We start from the raw sequence: 16,296 nt of genomic DNA on the forward strand, positions 1-16,296 counted from the left end.
GCACACTCTGAAAGGTGCTCCCTTTTATTACAAAAATTAAATAAAAGCGAGCCTGCCATAAGCTTTTTTTCCAAACAGGTCCTGTAGGAGGGTTGATGTATCACTGTACTTTGCAACTTCACAGGCCTTCAAGGACAATGTCCAACTAGTCTTGAGGCTCTTCGCCACTGTATAAAAAAAGGAGTCCTTTTACAGGTAACTGGTAATATGGTCAAAAGAATTTCCAGCACTACTGTCTATACTGAGCTGTACAAAATCAAAATTATTTTGATTTTAGCAGCTCCCACATAGATAGGCACTGCCACTGACTTTACTGAACTTAACCAATACATAGGGTCTAAATGGTCTAAATGGCTACATTTATTTACCAGAGATCCCCACAATGGAGGATGGACCACAAACTTTAGTGAGCAATTTGTTGCAGATGACCACCAGCTGATGACACACATAGGATTGCCTCACTCAGATGCCTAACCCTAAAACCCCCCTTCCTGATGCTTAACCCTAAAACCCCCCTTCCTGACACCTGACCCTAAAACGACCCTTCCTGATGCCTAAATCTAACCCCCTTTCTTGACGTCTAACCCTCCCCCCTCCCCCTTCCAGCTGCTTCTTAACCTTATAATGTTCAAAACGATGCATTTCAAAACAATAGTTTTCAAAAATAAATAATTTCTAAGTATGCATTACAATACATTATTTTCACTACATCTGTAGAAGGGTTGAGTGTAACGATTGTGGAACTTTCTCCGTGATCAGCGCACAACGCGTGCGCTGATACGGCGGAAATCCTCCACAAGCGTATATTTGCAGGCACCCAGCAAAAGGTGCTACGCACCCGTAGAGGGAAAATTCCTGTTGGCAGATGGCGCTGGGGAGTGCAGAGGAACCAATCCTCTGTACCTCCACAAATGCCAGACAGGAATTTGTACGAAGCGCAGAACGCAATCGCAAGAGAGGCGATTGCGAATGAGAATGAGCAAAGGGACAGGTTGTATGTGTGTGCGCCAATCCAGTCGCCACCCCGCGACCGCGCACACACAACAGCAGATATGAAATAGGAATGCGATCGCGAGAGGTGCGATCGCCAGACGTGACACAAGGCAGATCAGGACAGAAAACGAGGGTAGCAAAGGCACAGTAAATAATACAATGAGAAGATGCGGAAAACAACAAACGCTAGCTAACCGCGAACACCGCACTCATTCGCAACAGTGCACGCGGTTATGCGCGGTCTCCACGTGATAAGCACAATAGAGACAAGCACGCCTAACTAACCATCGACAGACAAACATGAAACAGAGGACGCGAACGCTTGCTTAACGGTTACCTCACCGAGCCTCCAGCAAGCGGTCGTAGCAGATAAGACAGACACACGAAAACAGGGACAAGCGAGAGACAGGATCCACAGCACTAGCGAAAAGTGGCTAGCGCGATCCAGGTACGGAGTAGCAGAACAGAAGGATCCCCAGCGCTAGCGAAAAGTGGCTAGCGCGATCCCAGAAGACAGAACAGAAGGATCCCCAGCGCTAGCGAAAAGTAGCTAGTGCGATCCCAGGAGACAGAACAGAAGGATCCCCAGCGCTAGCGAAAAGTAGCTAGCGCGATCCCAGGAGACAGAGCAGAAGAGATAGCTGGTAGCAACCGCTGCACCAGCTATACTCCAAGAACAGAGATCAGAACCATTTCCTGTCTACCACCATAGGGACAGGACAATGGCAACAGGCAAGACAAGACAGAACAGGCAATACAGATAATACAATCCTAACTGCACTAGGGAAATCTGCCTAGCGCAGATTCAGGAATTACTCTAAGCTGATGTTCAAACAGAGAGCAAGGCTGACACCCCACCAGGAGTGTTACATAGGACGAAATCCTTATGAACAGCAAAGCATTGTGGGAAAGACATAGTACTTATAGTACACGCCTCCAATGAATGTGGCCAGGCAATTTGCATGACAACGTATGCAAATTCCTCTGCAAGCACAAGCTGCAAAACTGACAGAAGCTCTTATTTCCAGAGTCCTGCAGCATGCAAATCAAAACAATGGTCCATGGCAGCTGAGCAAATCATCACATTGAGGAGGCGCCAGATGTATTTGCACAATTACGGTGTTTTTCCAATGCTAACAAGCAATATTCAAAAAAAAAGGAGGAGGGTAAAAGACTTTATTGGGCACTTAACTGACAACACATTTCGCGGTGAAAACCGCTTCCTCAGGTCGAATACTGTGCCTGGTGAAAGTAGTGCAGCTATCCTGGGCGCCCAGGTAGGACCCTCTCCTTTTTTTGAATATTGCTTGTTAGCATTGGAAAAACACCGTAATTGTGCAAATAAATCGGGAGCCTCCTCAACCCTTCTACAGATGTTTTTCACCCCTGAACTGGGGTCACCACTATTCTAGTGGACTTTTTGGAAGGAGCTGCGACCACCATCCGACAAGGCCGAGTGGGGACGGTACTTCCCCACACGTGTTCTTAGTGGTTGCTGATCTTGCAACCCTATTTTGTGAGTATAACAGCTGTTTACTCTTTGAATTTTCAATCACCACTTACGATACTACACCAGATTGGGCTCCCGTTTTTCCTCCCGTCCTTTTTTCTATCATCCCAAACCCATTATTTTCACTACAGTTCTTCTTTAAAATTGAATCGATACACAGATTTGAAAAGTAAAATAACACTTATGCCTAAAGTTGAAATGAGCATTACCTATGTTGCTTGTGTAAACATGTTACGCAAATAGCATAACATACATTACACAAGCAATTTAGGTATTGCATGTATACTGCAAATAATGCAAACTGCATAATGTGCATTATGTAGTTTGCATAACTGAGCTGAGCTGCATTACACTGACATGAGAAAACAAATTTGTATTTGCAGCATGTCTGTGCATGACTGTACAGTCACCCATCATGGTGTGATGTGATGTGATGGTGATAAGGGCTGTAGTGGTCACAAGCAAATAACAGGCGGTTCCGATTCCTAAACATGTATTTTATATAGAAGATTTTTTGTTAAAGAGACGCTAAAGCGAAAAATAAAATATGATATAATGAATTGGTTGTGTAGTACAGATAATTACTAGAGCATTAGTAGCAAAGAAAATATTCTCATATTTTTATTTTCAGTTATATAGATTTTTTTTATAACATTGTATCTGATTCTCTAATATTTGCAGTTTACACACTACTCAGCATTTTAAATGATTTTACAGAACAGGCTAGTGAAATTTTGACCTGTCTTCTGCAGAAAAAAAAAACAGTGCCAGACACTCGAGATAATAAGCTTTAGAAGACAGAGCTCTGTGTGACTTTGAAAGTCGTGGAGCTCAATGACTCTTTTTCATAGATACCAACTGGAGTTTCTTAACCTTTCCTGTACTAGAAACAATATTAGACTTATGTCTCTGCTCCTAATGTTTTATTTCTTAGCTGTACAACACATACAAATCAATATATCATATATTTTTTTCGCTTCAGTGTCTTTTTAAACAGTGCAGGCTCTCATCATTTTAACCTCTTTTCAACCACCTAATGGCGATAGGCGTCAGGAAGATGGCTCCCCCAGGACCGCCTAACGCCGATTGGCTTCAAGTCCTGGGGGTAGAGATTAGCGGGATTACACGCATCCCCGCTCCATAAACAACCTGCCAGCCGTGATTGCGGCTGCCAGGCTGTAAAAAAAAATACAAAAATTACTGCAAATACTTGTACAGCTCTGCGATCTAGTGCAGCACTATACGGGGTCAGCTCTGTCACTGAGCTGTCACCAGGAGAGCCTCACAAACAAATCACTCTCATAGGCTGATGCCTATGAGAGACGATCACACTGATTGTCTCTCGGGGGGAGGGAGGATGGGTGAAGAAAGAGACAGTTTTATTGAAAAAAAGGACATTTAAATTAATAAAAAAACAAATACGTCCCAGCGGCAATCATATGCCACCAACAGAAAGCTCTGTTGGTGGCAAGAAAAGGGGGCAAGATTCATTTGTGTGCTAAGTTGTATGGCCATGCAGCACACTGTTAAAGCTGCAGCGTGCTGAATTGTAAAAAATGGCCTGGGGGTGGGGGTGGGGGGGGGGGGGTGTAAACCTGTGATCCTCAAGCAGTTAATGAACAAATGTGAATGTTTTAAGTTATAAACATCTTCAAATTTATTATCTGTATCACCAGTATGTAATCATGATTTTTATGTTTGAATTAGACTTTGATTAATAATGCGTGCCACCCTGCCACACATTATATTGCCGCTTCTCACCATGACCACCTGCCACACTGCTCCTTCTTGCTGCTTCTCCAGCACTATGCCATCCAGAAAGGCAAAGCCAAGATGGCTGCATAAAACTGTGTGGGGTTCTGCTATACTAAGCCATACCAGCCTTCCCCACTCCTACAAAGCCCTTGTCCATATCATGGACAAGGGGTTCATCCCCAACTCCATTGCCCAGGCGGAGGTCGGGATAACTACCCCTAGCATGCAAGGATAGGTCCTGGGGACTTATGTTGTAATCTGGGATCCCCCTTTAATAATGGGACTCCCAGATTTCCGTCCCCTTCCAGGTAAATAGGTATAGAGGGTCACTATTGACTGACCCTTTAACTATTTAGTCTTTGGAAAAGAAATAAATCTAATCAGTAAAAAAAACCAAAAAAAAAACCCACTTCTATATACCATTACTTGCTGCTGCTACAGTGCCAGACACCCAACATCCACCTGCTACAAGCTAGTCTTCCCCAGTACCATTGCTCCCTGTCAACCTGGCAAAAACATCTGCAAAGCTACTGCCGGGGCTCCCTATTAGTCCCCATTAGCTTCCCATTAGTCCACTACATTGACCAATGAGAATCCTCCTAAGAATTCCTATAAGAATTCTCATTGGTCCACCCATTGGACCAGTGGGGGAGATCTGAACAGGAGCTATGATGATTTTTTTGCCAGGGCTTCAATGCTCTTCATTACAAGTCAGAAGTGGAGGAATGTGACAGCGCTTACAGTCAGTCAAGCCAGTGTGGATTGACAGTGCTAGGATGTAGCGGCAGGCATTGGGTGATAGTGGCTCTAGTGGCAGTGCAGCAAATTTCCCAGGTGAGTGATGCAACAAGATCATAGTGCTGAAGGACAAAACTACAGCACAAAACCTCACTTCCCAACTAAAGCGAATAGATGCTATTCGAGTGATGCTTTTCTTGCTCGGTTGAAGTTGGCAATTGAATTTGCCAGTAAATTCTGAGCGATGTCAGATGGTAAGAAGTTCAAACTCTACAAGCTTCTTATCACCTCAAATTGCAGTGATGTATGAAAGTTTGCGAACCTTTAAAAATGTTTTATATTATATATAAATTTGACCTAAGGCATCACCTGATGCTTTAGTAGATGAAGAAAACCTAGATTAAAAAATAAAATAACTTGTTATTGATCATGTACAGTATCTTGGAAAAGTTAGTGCACCTCTAACATGTTTGTAAATATTTTATTATATCTTTTCATGGGACAGCACTGAAGATATGGTACTTTGATACAATGTAAAGTAGTCAGTGTACAGCTTGTATAACATTGTAAATTTGCTGTCCCCTCAAAATAACTCAACACACAGCCGTTACTGTCTAAACAGCTGACAACAAGAGTGAGTAAACCCGTGTGTGAAGAATGTCAAATTTCTGCCCGAAGTGTTTTGTTTGCTCACCATTATTTTCCAGCACTCTCTTGGGCCTGGAGTTCACTAGAGCTTTACAGGTTGCCACTAGAATCCTCTTCCTATACTGTGGTTGAGCACAGCAATGAAGTGTCAATGATGCGCATGCTCCTCTTCTTATAAGTATGCAAAAGCATGCAAAATCTCTTGTTCTTGTCTCGGAAAAAAGTAGATAATTATTGTTATTACACAGTTTGCATGCTGTGCATGCATGTCACCACACTCAGATACTAATCTGCTCAGCTGATTAGTAATGGGTCCTTTCATGGTGTTATAGATTCTGTCACACAGAAAGTAAAGTTTCTATGAAACCTACGTCCAAGACCAGATTTATACTTTTCTCTATCCCTAGGTGAGTTTTCTTGTAGCTCCCCTTCTTTGTGCAGACCTCCCCCATTCCTTGTATAGCCCCCTCGTTGATGTATAAACTACATGTACCGCTCCCTTGGGCATCAGCAGCCTTCTTTCATGTTTTGCTTCACATTTGCAGCCTCTTCTTTATGCAGCAATCATGTCCAGTTGCTTATTGGTTAGCAGCTGACCAAAGCTCGGACCTTTGTGGCCTTTCCAGAAATCTGTCCCAACCTATGCCCTCCCAAAGACACTGGAGGCTAATGCTAAGGAACTCTCAAAGAGATTAGCCTTCCTGAATGGGATTGATATTGATTGATATTGATGAAGGATAAAGTTCCACTATCTGGAAAAATGCGTGCAGCAATGGGTTATGTGCTTCACTTGAAGAAGTAAGATCAGCTCCATTTATAACAATGCACTTTCTGACATCTGGTGCATCTTATGTTAATGCATTGGACTCATTGTGAAGAGCCAGTGGCAGTTATATTCAGTCTCCTGCTATGTGTATTCGTGAATGCTGTGGCAGAAACTAACTTGTATACTCAGTAGCCATTTGAAGGATATAACATAGAAAATACAAGGTGGTACCTTGGTCATTAATGAAAATTAAATGTCTGTCTGGAAAGGGTTGATTGGAAATCTCTTCTTACTCACAATGATAATGGAAATAGTCTTTAGGCCAGGATCACACACTGCAAGTAAAAATGTTCAGGTTATCGAACTGAACAGAATTGATGCCAATGGATGCGAGCCGATCCTATGCAAAGCAATAGGATCTGTTCACATCAGACTGACCCATTCTGTCTGTTCCAATGAACATGCAGGATCTTGCGGTACTCAATTTTTGTAGATGAAGTGGATGGTGATGGAGGTTGACAGAATCATTGCTATCCTATGAAAACAATGGTGTCCATTCTCACTAGGATGCTCCCCACTAACATTTCACAAAATAGTCACCTACTGCCATCCATTCTGGTTATCCGCTGCTACTGCAGCCTTCCATTCGGATCCCTGCACCAAAGAAATTCTTGGTTTACCCAGAGCCACAGCAGAAGCATAAGGCTCCCATTGGTTTGCAGTAGACCAATGGGAATTGTCCTTCCCCAGGCAGAATGCTTATTGGTTCACTGAGTGTAGGACCAATAAAAACCCTTCCTGATGCTTCTGCTAGGGCTCTGGGGTTGGTATACTGGACCCAAATGATGGTGCCAGCAGCAGCAGATGGCACGGATGGACAGCGGCAGGTACCAGGAGAGTGCGATGGAATGGATCGGACCAGATGAAAAACTGACACCCAATGTAACAAACTGCTCCGTTTAAATGGAAAATGGGTCAGTTTTTACCATATCAGTTTTTCATTGAGGCCAGTGTGAACCAAGTCTAACAGACTAATCTAAACACTATTAGTTGTATACTAGCTATTTTATCTTTAAGGGTAGGTATGGTTAATAATTAATCAAAAAAGGCCTGCACACCTGATGCACACAAATTGCATTATATAGCGTTTAAGCATAGGAAAATTCGCATGGGTGCTGGGTCGTGATAGGACACCAGTCCTGGACTTGTAATTCAAAGTAAAATAACCCGCACACCACGTATTGATTTGATCATAAATTTATATATTCAAAAGAGTAGAGCACAAGACAAAAATGACAGGCATACATAGCTGTGATAGCCCATCAACATCAAGGGCTATAAACACTGGATATATACAATTTGCATTGAAATGCAACTGGTTCACAAAAGCATGATAAATGGTAAATGCATAGAGTACTTCGGACCACCGCAGTATGTGCATGTGGAGTACAATAGTTCAATGAATAAACAGCATACAAATGAACCAAGCTTGAGAGTCCAAAAACCCTGACAGCGCTGTTTCGAACTACCTTTCTCAAAGGGTTCTGGATGTGATGATCAGGCTGCTGCAGCCTGATCATCACATCCAGAACCCTTTGAGAAAGGTAGTATGCTGTTTATTCATTGAACTATTGTACTCCACATGCACATACTGCGGTGGTCCGAAGTACTCTATGCATTTACCATTTATCATGCTTTTGTGAACCAGTTGCATTTCAATGCAAATTGTATATATCCAGTGTTTATAGCCCTTGATGTTGATGGGCTATCACAGCTATGTATGCCTGTCATTTTTGTCTTGTGCTCTACTCTTTTGAATATATAAATTTATGATCAAATCAATACGTGGTGTGCGGGTTATTTTACTTTGAATTATAGGTATGGTTAATAATCATCATCATCATCATCATCATCATTTTATACCATCTGTTTGCAAACAGCAGTGTTTTATTGGTTTGATATGGTGATTTTCTGATGAAATGCTTGTGTTGATTTGTGTACGCATCCTAATGGGTGTCCCTTTGAAAAAAAAAACCCGGTTTAAATCTTTCTTCTCTTATCACATTTAACATAGGGAGTACCAGGACCAGGAAAGTATGAGATTGTACGCCAATTTGAGGTGGCAAACAGGATGACAAAGTCTGCTGATGCCTCTCAACCACCATTTCTTTCTCAAGCAAAGGTAAGAAAAATTAGTAGACACTAGTAAGCAACACAAAACTTGAGTGACCTTTGACTTTCTGTAACCATAAAACTCACTGACGATTTTCTATCACTTACCGGTGATGTTCCCTGAAATTCCTAAAGCATGAACACTTCAGTAATTATCTAAGAGAGAAATACAGAGAAATTGAATTATTTTTGGTGCTCAAATTATCATGGGCCCCAGTTGGGAACCAGACCAGACCCATGAGGAATGCGAATCTTACAATCAAGGTTTTATGTTTTATGGATGGGGATGTAGACTTCATTCCAAAATACCCTTTCTTGTTGGCATTGTGAAAATTGCTACTATTATGCTACACTAAAAATGCAAAATCCCATTCCAACGCTAGTTCCTTCAGTCTTTCATGTGAGACAGGCCATATCATACAGGTGTGATGTTTCTAACACTATTTGATACAATTCAGTAAATCAGAAGGCAACAGCCAGAGAAGGACCATTGCTAAACAGGCTGATATTTATTTTTATCAGCTGTTGTAGTATGCACCAGTACAAGGCAATGTGTAATGTGACTATCTATCACTACTTCTAAATCTAATGATGCTATCCTCAAAGGTTTGATGATACACTACAACAGACACTTTGTGAGCGACTCACTATTATTCAGTAACTTATGCCTAATTTCTGAAGTCACTATGCCCCTCTGAATGCCTGAGTCATTGGCCTCAATTCACTAAGCTTTATCAAACACTTTATCAAACGGTTGATAATTTACCTAAGGTGTTATAGATTTATTGAACGTTTTATCGATAAAACATTTGATAAATCTATAACATCTTAGTGAATTCAAAATTAGATTTTACCCTTGTTTTCAAACGTTTGATAAAGTGTTTGATAAAGCTTAGTGAATTGAGGCCGTTGTTGTTAATATGAGACTTAGCCAGTATGTGATATTTGATTACAATCTTCACTGATTGTTACCCAAAGCAGGTCACCACAGAGCAGAGCAGAGCTGACATTGAAGGAAAAAAAAAAAGAAAGAAAAAAGGAAAGCATATTTTTTTCTTGCCAGAGTTTTTCTAACTCTCTAACTCTCATCGCTCAGGCAAAAGAGCAGATAATGAACAGGAAGAGTCGCGTTGTCTTCTGATCTCCTGATCAGTTTTTTAGGTGCTTTATGCCTATCATCAGTGGTAGGGACCTTGCAAGGGGTGTGGTGCAAAACCTCTTTCCGTAAGTCACCAAGCCTACTGCTAATTTTCATCTGAGCTCTTTAGACACCCTCTTGTCTAGTTGGGTGTCTGTCAATGAGTAGCAAGGGTTTATGTCATTACCCTAATAATGGTATGACCAGATAAGCATGGTTGATGCTGACTAAAGAATACAGCAGATCCTTTACCGATTTGTCTTACCAACAAACAGAAGTCGGGAAACAACACAAGGTTGTATAATTATATTTGTTCTTTACATACATACATTTCCATAATTTCCTCCAGACCCCACCCCTTTGATCTTCAGCTAGACTGAAACTTATTTTCTTGATTGTGGATCAACACCCCTGGTGTTGCTATAACTCTTCATTTAGCTTGCTTGAAGAATCGTACAATGTTTCCTGAAGATGACAGCCTTTATAATATTCTCTGTATTGCAGTCTACATGCACTTGATTGAAAATACACAGCCTAAAATAATTATATTCCCTTTTGAGCTTTTGTTCTTAACAGATGTACACCCTGTGGCCAACTAAGACTATATTTATTTATACAGTGGGATGATGTAGCAAAGTTACATCAGAGGAGGCGAGAAATTCAAATAAGTCCTACTGTAGCATTATCCATGAATGCCTCCTTCAGGCTGGTCTGAATTTAGTATGTAAATCATGAGTGAGGAACTCTCTGGGCTGTGAAAAAGCTTTCACAAATCATTCAGTTATATTGATCAAGGACATTCATGACCAATTTTGGGCATAGGCATTCATTTATACACCTAATTAGGTGCAAGTTCCATTAATGTTTTACCCTCAAAGGTACTTACCCAATGTTAGTTAATTATGAGATAAAGAGAAAACTGTGAAATGAATAAAAAGTGAGCTAAAACTTTTGTTACAAGTACTAAGAAAGTTTACTGCATCCAGCCCTTTGGTCATGTCAAATATGAGATTAAAAAGATACTTTTCTTCGGTCTTAACACGGCATTCTATATCTTACTGCTGAGCTTCTCGCAAGTGTTGTTTTTCTTCATTTGTAATTACAGTTTAATATATCTCATGAAAAGAGCTAAGCCGTGGTGTTGCTGAAAATCTGTTCTGTTTAATTTATTTCTGCTAAAAGTGGTGTTTTAATTAATAGCATTGATTTGCAAATAATCTTATTGAGAATTAAGGGATAGGAATTGGCGGAGTTCCCATTTAAGATTATTACAATTTTTTTAAATGGATGTTAGAGAACTGCACAGTATGCTTCATTATTTGCTTCATACGGTTTATTTTGCTTGCATTTTCACAAAACCCCTACTTTAGGATTCTGAAAATAATTGTTAATAGCCTAATTCCTGGGATAACAACATGTAAGTTGTTATTTTAGAGCCTGCTATTATGTTGGATAAAATGAAACCGTTAACCCTAACAATTGTTTTTGGGAGTACATTTTATTTAGAACGATATCTTTGTCTTGTGAAATTGCTTTTCATTATTCCTAAAACAAAGCAAATAGTCTCATTTCTGTGAGCCAGTACAGAAAATGATGGTGCTGCACAGAGGGTCACTTTGATTTTAGCTGTCCTTTATATGAGCGGGTTTGAATTTTTCATCATGTAAAACCCCTGCCAAAAATGTTAATTTTAAGTTGTGGTTAAAATGTAGCAGTTGGAACTTTTCTCAGTTTTTTTTTTTTTTATTGCTGCAAATAGATGTGGCATTGGTACAAGTTGTCAACAATACACCAGAGCTCCCTGTCTGATGGTGGCTGGCAACACATCTTATTGGGGAACAACACAGAAAATAGGCGACCTGCTGGATCTTCTCTGCAGACTCTTTTATTAAAACAGCAGAGGCAGCAATATAAGGAACAATATGTAAGCAAGCCTTTCAGAATCCTGAACTGCAAAAATAAGGAACTTGCATGGTGTGAAATGTGTTAACTGCCTCCTGATATCTTGTTGCTGATCCTGTCAGTGCTGAATTAGTTAGAGGCTAAAATGAGGACCCAGCATGCCACTCACTTTTATTCTTTATTCAAGGCTTTAGTTGCAGTAGGTGTTCTTGTTGGACAGATGTTTTTACTTTCTGTGTTGGTGACGCCTAGACCATTGTCGTGATCGGATTTTGTGTTTCCCCATTCCCCAAAGCTGTGCTTAATTTACTTAATGCATATTTATCTCCTAGGAGCTAACTTTCCATCTTCAATTTAAAGTATCTATCTTTAATTTAAAATTATTATGAGTATTTGCTTGCTAGTTGTTTGCGAGGCATTTTATTGACAAGTTTGAAAATACCACCTAGGAGAAGACTCGGGAGAACAAGTTAATTGAATATGGGCCAGTATCTCCATGGAGCATATCTATGTGGAGAATACACTTTACAGAAAGTGAACAAGAAGTACAGCTCTTTGCACAGCCCTGGGTGACACTGGCATGTGCGCTGAAGGGGAATATTTTCATTGTCATTGTTTGTGATATCGCCATGAGTACTTATTCAAATGTCAGTCCTAAAACTTGTAAATGTCTCTTTTTTATTTCATTTATCTAACTACTTAACCACTTGAGGACCACAGTCTTTCTACCCCTTAAGGACCAGGCACTTTTTTTCCATTCAGACCACTGCAGCTTTCACGGTTTATTGCTCGCTCATACAACCTACTACCTAAATAAATTTTGGCTCCTTTTCTTGTCACTAATACAGCTTTCTTTTGGTACTATTTGATTGCTGCTGCGAGTTTTAGTTTTTATTATATTCATCAAAAAAGACATGAATTTTGTCAAAAAATGATTTTTTTTACTTTCTGTGCTGACATTTTTCAAATAAAGTAAAATTTCTGTATACATGCAGCACGAAAAATGTGGAAAAACATGTTTTTCATAAAAAAAAACATTCAGCCTATATTTATTGGTTTGGGTAAAAGTTATAGCGTTTACAAACTATGGTGCAAAAAGTGAATTTTCCCATTTTCAAGCATTTCTGACTATTATGACCACCTGTCATGTTTCATGAGGGGCTAAAATTCCAGGATAGTATAAATAAACCCCCCCAAATGACCCCATTTTGGAAAGAAGACATCCCAAAGTATTCACTGAGAGGCATAGTGAGTTCATAGAAGATATTATTTTTTTGTCACAAGTTAGCAGAAAATGACACTTTGTGACAAAAAAAAAAAAAAAGTTTCCATTTCTTCTAACTTGTGACAAAAAAAAATGAAATCTGCCACAGACTCACCATAGCCCTCTCTGAATACCTTGAAGTGTCTACTTTCCAAAATGGGTTCATTTGTGGGGTGTATTTACTGTACTGGCATTTTGGGGGGTGCTAAATTAGCACCCCTGTAAAGCCTAAAGGAGCTCATTGGACGTTGGGCCCCTTAGCGCACCTAGGCTGCAAAAAGGGGTCACACATGTGGTATTGCCGTACTCAGGAGAAGTAGTATAATGTGTTTTGGGGTGTATTTTTACATATACCCATGCTGGGTGGGAGAAATATCTCTGTAAATGACAATCTTTTGATTTTTTTTTACACACAATTGTCCATTTACAGAGATTTCTCCCACCCAGCATGGGTATGTGTAAAAATACACCCCAAAACACATTATACTACTTCTCCTGAGTACGCCGATACCACATGTGTGGCACTTTTTTGCACCCTAACTGCGCTAAGGGACCCAAAGTCCAATGAGTACCTTTAGGATTTCACAGGTCATTTTGAGACATTTGTTTTCAAGACTACTCCTCACGGTTTAGGGCCCCTAAAATGCCAGGACAGTATAGGAACCCCATTTTAGAAAGAAGACACCAAAAGGTATTCCGTTAGGAGTATGGTGAGTTCATAGAAGATTTTGTTTTTTGTCACAAGTTAGCGGAAATTGATTTTTATTGTTTTTTTTCACAAAGTGTCATTTTTCGCTAACTTGTGACAAAAAATAAAATCTTCTATGAACTCACCGTACTCCTAACAGAATACCTCGGGGTGTCTTATTTCTAAAATGGGGTCATTTGTGGGGTTCATATACTGCCCTGGCATTTTAGGGGCCCTAAACCGTGAGGAGTAGTCTTGAAAACAAATGTCTCAAAATGACCTGTGAAATCCTAAAGGTACTCATTGGACTTTGGGCCTCTTTGCGCAGTTAGGGTGCAAAAAAGTGCCACACATGTGGTATTGCCGTACTCAGGAGAAGTAGTATAAAGTGTTTTGGGGTGTATTTTTACACATACCCATGCTGGGTGGGAGAAATATCTCTGTAAATGGACAATTGTGTGTAAAAAAAAAATCAAAAAATTGTCACAACTAAGTTAGCGGAAAATGACACTTTGTGAAAAAAAAACAATAAAAATCAATTATGTATGTGTAAAAGAAGACACCCCAAGGTATTGCGTTAGTAGTATGGGGAGTTCATAGAAGATTTCATTTTTTGTCACAAGTTAGCGGAAAATGACACTTTGTGAAAAAAACCAATAAAAATCATTTTCCGCTAACTTCTGACAAAAAATAAAATCTTCTATGAACTCACCGTACTACTAACGGAATACCTTAACGTGTCTTCTTTCTAAAATGGGGTCATTTGTGGGGTTCCTACACTGCCCTGGCATTTTAGGGGCCCTAAACCATGAGGAGTAGTCTTGAAACGAAATTTCTCAAAATGACCTGTGAACTCCTAAAGGTACTCATTGGACTTTGGGCCCCTTAGCGCAGTTAGAGTGTAAAAAAGTGCCACACATGTGGTATCGCCGTGCTCAGGAGAAGTAGTATAATGTGTTTTGGGGTGTATTTTTACACATACCCATGCTGGGTGGGAGAAATATCTCTGTTTCGTCATCATTGAAATGCAGGAAGCGCAGGATGTTCTCAAATCGTGTCCTGGACATGGCAGCAGAGTACAAGGGAACATGTTGTGATGGGTCCGTAGACCAATAAGACCGCAACACATTTTGTTTGATTAGTCCCATATGTAAGAGAAGACCCAAAATTTTTTTTCGGAAACTTGGACTGGTTTCCACCGAAATGGCTGGGCAAGGGGGACATTCGGATTGGCGGTTAGAAATTGTGTGGCTTTACGGTTGGTCTCTGCCACGACTAGGTCTAAGAGATCCTGGGTGATGAACAGGTAAAAAAAGTCTAGGGGCGATCCTAGATTATCTGTCTCCACCTGGACTCCAGACTGGGCGGTGAAAGGGGGCAGTACGGGTGCGGCGGTATCAGGGGATTGCCAATTTGCATTTGCCAGCACCTCTGGTAAACTAGGGGTAGTACGGGCCTGTCTACTTGGTGGCTGCGACTGGGGTGTTACTGCACGTGCCACCGAACCAGTTTCAACTTCCATGCTGGTGCTCACCACTTCACCAGGGTGTACGGAAGTACTGGTTCTAGGTCCAGGAGATGCTGTGCTGCTGGTGCCTGCCCCACCATGAAATCTCAGACCAGCACGAGCACCACTCTGCTGCCCTTGAGGCTGATCCTGCGCCACCTGTGGTCCAACAACATGGGGTGTGATACGCCTGGCTCTTGCCGGGACCTCAACCTCATCATTGCTATCGGTCAGTGAGCCACTGCTCAATTCAGGTACAAACTCTGCCCCAGATGATTCGTCGAATGGTTCGTCCCAATCGTCCTCATCCGACTGGGCCATGTACCTGAGTACCTCATCATCGGAATACCCCTTTCTTGCCATGGTGGACTGCTAAATTTAGGGGGTATTCCTCTGAGACTACCCAGAAAAAAGAGCACCTACCTAGCGAAAGGGAGTATTTGAGCAGTAGAAAGCTGTGATCACTGAGTTTTGATTAAAAAAAATCAAAACTGATGTTTACAGTGCACAGCTGGTGTACAGTGGTTTTTGCAGTGATCAGAAAAAAAAATTCTGTCACTGCGGTGGGGTGGGCTGAACGCAAGTGCAGGCAAAAGATCAGACCTGATCGGGCAAACACTGCGTTTTTTAGTGGATCCTAGTGACCCTAATAGATCTGACTGCGATCAGTAATGATCACTTACAGATACTATATAGTAACAATGTTGATTAGCGACAGTGATGACGCTAATTAGTGACTGTGGTGCAGTGGGCTGAGCACTAACTGACACTAACAAAGGGGCCTAGCTAACTGGTCTAACTGCTAACACTAGTGATACTAAAAAGTGACAGTTTTCACTGATCACTGTTTTTAGATCACTAGGATAGTGACAGGGGGGTTGTGGCGAGTGGGGAATCAGAGGCAATCAGTAACAATCACAGGACAATCAAAGCCAATCACGATAAAACAAAGCCAATCAAAGCCAATCACAGGGCAATCTCGGGACAATCAAAGCCAATCACGGGACAATCAAAGCCAATCACAGGCCAATCAAACCCAATCACAGGCCAATCACAGGCCAATCACAGGGCAGTCACAGGGCAGTCACAGGGCAATCAAAGCCAATCCTGGGACAATCAAAGCCAATCATGGGACAATCAAAGCCAATCACAGGGCAATCACAGGGCAATCACAGGGCAATCACAGCCGATCACGGGACAATCAAATACAATTAC

At 41.1% G+C, this 16,296-nt stretch overlaps 1 protein-coding gene across 5 annotated transcripts in view; it reads left to right on the forward strand.

Moving 5' to 3' along the window:
* Window positions 1-16,296, forward strand: part of STPG2 (sperm tail PG-rich repeat containing 2) — a 1,022,085-nt gene that overhangs the window by 332,285 nt on the left and 673,504 nt on the right. For all 5 annotated transcript variants that reach the window (XM_068232236.1, XM_068232244.1, XM_068232254.1 and 2 more), the window contains exon 8: window positions 8,485-8,592. In XM_068232236.1, the coding sequence (XP_068088337.1) occupies window positions 8,485-8,592 (108 nt within the window). The remainder of the gene's footprint in view (window positions 1-8,484; window positions 8,593-16,296) is intronic.

The sequence above is a fragment of the Hyperolius riggenbachi genome, chromosome 1 (assembly GCF_040937935.1).
Source record: "Hyperolius riggenbachi isolate aHypRig1 chromosome 1, aHypRig1.pri, whole genome shotgun sequence".
NCBI lineage: Eukaryota > Metazoa > Chordata > Amphibia > Anura > Hyperoliidae > Hyperolius > Hyperolius riggenbachi.